This window comes from Rhagoletis pomonella, unplaced genomic scaffold (genome assembly GCF_013731165.1).
Source record: "Rhagoletis pomonella isolate Grant_MI unplaced genomic scaffold, Rhpom_1.0 Rhpom_scaffold_00003, whole genome shotgun sequence".
Classification (NCBI taxonomy): Eukaryota; Metazoa; Arthropoda; class Insecta; order Diptera; family Tephritidae; genus Rhagoletis; species Rhagoletis pomonella.
In genome coordinates this window covers 78,729,970-78,733,104 of record NW_023458557.1, presented here as the reverse complement: position 1 = coordinate 78,733,104, position 3,135 = coordinate 78,729,970, and the positions used below count along the sequence as shown (strand labels likewise).

General features: G+C 34.2%; 1 protein-coding gene across 2 annotated transcripts; it reads right to left on the bottom strand.

The window, feature by feature from the left end:
• Window positions 1-1,104: 1,104 nt before the first annotated feature.
• LOC118735591 lies at window positions 1,105-2,684 on the bottom strand. Of its 2 annotated transcripts, XM_036465425.1 has the most exons (3): window positions 2,607-2,684; window positions 2,095-2,506; window positions 1,105-2,031 (listed from the first exon to the last, which is right to left on the bottom strand). In XM_036465425.1, the coding sequence occupies exons 2-3, from the start codon at window positions 2,481-2,483 to the stop codon at window positions 1,482-1,484; spliced, it is 939 nt and encodes a 312-aa protein (XP_036321318.1). In that variant the 5' UTR covers window positions 2,484-2,506; window positions 2,607-2,684; the 3' UTR covers window positions 1,105-1,481. The 2 variants fall into 2 exon arrangements, with proteins under 2 accessions (XP_036321318.1, XP_036321317.1); XM_036465424.1 differs by lacking the exon at window positions 2,607-2,684 and having other exon boundaries at window positions 2,095-2,595.
• Between the last annotated feature and the right edge of the window lie 451 nt (window positions 2,685-3,135).

Here is a 3,135-nt window from a genome sequence, read left to right as displayed (position 1 = left end):
TTGGTATTGGCCAAATCTAGGGATATCCTTTTTAATTATTTCGGTGACATTTACTGGAATAATCGAAATACTTCATTACAAAAAGTCGAATAAGTTTTGGTGAGGTTTATTTCACCGTTATTAGGATGGAACGTAGGGTGATAAGAACTAGGTATGTAGTACTAGAATGGGTTACTTGAGGTCAATGAACTTAAGAACAAAAAAAATTTCGTCTGGAGAAAAAACATCGATTTATCATATTTTAAGATCCGACTGACTGTAAGTGCCGACCGAAGGAATGTATGACGAAAAATGTTCAGCAAAAAAAAAGAAAAATGTTTTCCAAAATTGCAAAAAATACTTCAGATTCGAAGGTGTATGGCGACCTCTTATTCTGGTACGCCCTAATGTACATACATATGTAAATATTTAGTTCCCATCTATATTTCTCTTGCATAAAATGAAAACCAAACATATATTTAGTAGCATGACAATCAACAAGGTGGACGCGCACACATACATATGTATGTACAAACGAAGTCTGTACATGGATATATGGAATTATAATTATTTGCAAAAACTAAGGATATGTGTGTATTTACGAAGCTTGGCAGTGTAGCAGTGAAAACAATGTAGAAAAGAAAAATCCAATTTTTGTTGCTTAAGTTAACTGCTGACTGTAATATCGGCGTTCCTTAAGTTCGGAGTAGCGTTTTTTGTAGTTTTGTAGCACAAACAATATAATAATTTAATAAGTTGAAGTGTATTATAAGAAATAAAAGCTCGATGAAGGTGATACTCCAAAATTTCTGTACCGCGGTGAGAATATTTTGCCTTCTCAAGTAACCTTTTTTTTTGAAAAATATCTACAACAAAACTTACACTTAGATACATATATATTGAGATATATTACATCTTAGTTTGCAATTTAATAGTTTTAACTTAGATTTTATATTAATTTAATAAAAATCATAAGCTATTGTATATTATAAAAAATATTATTGAGATATTTTTCTATAGTCGATTTAATGCTTAATGTAGGAATCATCTGTTATACATACGGCATAATATTTAGCATAGATTAGTAAAGCAACTTTTTCTTTGAGAAAAAAAAGATGTTGCAAATAAAATTTAGTCTAAAAACAAAGTTGTTTTATTTATGGAATTGTTACCAAAACAACACGTTGTTATAGTAATAAAAATGGTACTGCGGCATTTACATTTAACGCCATAAAGAGCCTTTGGCATACATATATCGCAATGACTTCTAGAGAATACACCAACAACTTTTATAGAACAATTTATGACGCTACAACATAAGCAGCGGTTTTACTCAACCTGTTTGATAATAAACTTTAATCATGAAATTTCATATTCGCAAAACTCTTTTTGAAAAACCAAATGAAACTACTAAAAAATAAAAAGCTCCATACCTGCACTTATCTTAAATTATTATTGTGTTAGCAGCTATTATTATCTTGAACTATAATTACAGCATCTAATTATGCATCGTTGTCCAGCTCAAGCGCTACTAGGTAGCTGAGTATATCAATTTTGGCTTTTGCTTTCTTCTTCTCATTCAAACGTTGAAAATAATATACCAGTGATAGCGCAAAATGTTTGTCAGATTCATATGATTTATCAGAAGTTCCTGGCTCGTTATTAACTTCATGATCATTGTTCATTACTAGCGAAGTTGTACCTGCAGCATCATATTCAATTCCGGTTGTAGCTTCATTAACGATATCGCTAGTAGTGGAGGAAGCTGTCGAAGTAATGATAGCTGATGACGTTTCAGCAGGAGTGGTGTCAAGGTAGTCAACATCAATAGAAATAGTAGGTCCCGTATCAATCGCAGCTATTTCTTCATTCGCATCGGAGTCTGTCGTTGTTGCCAAATTGTCCTTGCTCTCTTGGAAAGCCGGTATTCTGTAGTCTTCCGTAATAATACTTGCTATCATACATTGCTCATCAGTTTCTTCGTCCAGTAAAGCAACATCGGTTGACGAAATATCCAGGCTCTCTACAAGATCATCCTCGTATTCTACATCACTAAGCAATATATAACAGAGTTACTGGCCAACCCAGTACTAAATTTTATAATGAAAAGTATACCTTATTTCATTTACTTGATTGCAGTCAGAAATGTATGCTTCCTCAGTCACGTTAACATCCTCTTCTAGTTCGTTCAAGTCTTTAAAATCTGTGCCGTCTGCTGTGCTTGAGGTAGTCGTACGGACATTGTCACTCTTATATGGCACTGGCACTGCATATTTATACAATAGTTTCCGATAAAAATGTGGTTTTATGTCGTTTTTATTAAAGTGGTATTCGCAAAAGTAGCGCTGCTGATTGGCCTTGAGATTCTGAAGCTGTTTATTTCCACTATTTAGGATCCATTGAGTACGACGTGGCTCGTCATTTGGCAATTGGAAGAATGTGAGCGAACTGCAAGGGAAACGCAGTGTGTAGCAGCCCTGATAACTGCATACCTGTGAAGTCATCTTCCAGCACAGAAGGTAGCTTTCTTTGATGATAACCACAGACGGCAACAAATATTTGTGAGTCCAAAATCAAGGACAAAAATAAAAAATAAATAAATTTTTTTGTTTGCTAAACAGAGTTACCAGATTAACGCAGCCTGAAGTCACAGCGAAACCGCTGTTTTCACCATAGCGCTATTCATGAACGACAGACACAAGATCACGCGGGAAGGAAAAAAAGAAAAAAGTTATTTTCTAGCTGCCGAAATCTCGACGCCATCTTTGTTGTAAGAAGTAAACAACGAAGAGAACGGAGAAAACCGCGAAATTGTTGAACGCATGAATAATCATTTTTATTATGCAAATTCTTCAATAAATCATGCCATTGTGTTAAATTATTCTTTATCTTATGTGTACACACATTGTCACAGGCGTAAATGAAGAAAATTGTTGTAAAAAACCACCACCAAATTATAAACAACGAAGAAATTTAAACAAACGGCTAATGTCAAAATCGTTAAAATTTTTTCCTAAATGCGATTCTAACGGGCTACTCTCCTGCCCGCGTGATCTTGTATTTTTGGTTCATGAGTGCTATCCAAAGCCAATTCATAAAGGTGGTTTTAAAGAAGCGGCTGGCTTCAAGGCGTATTGTTCTGATTGTTAAAATGAT

What these genes read in the sequence shown, in the direction of transcription:
- LOC118735591 (XM_036465425.1), bottom strand. Translation starts at nt 2,483, where the DNA reads ATGACTTCACAGGTATGCAGTTATCAGGGCTGCTACACACTGCGTTTC. An exon ending in AATCAAGTAAATGAAATAAG is followed by an intron (nt 2,032 to 2,094) that starts GTATACTTTTCA and finishes TATATTGCTTAG; the next exon opens with TGATGTAGAATACGAGGATG.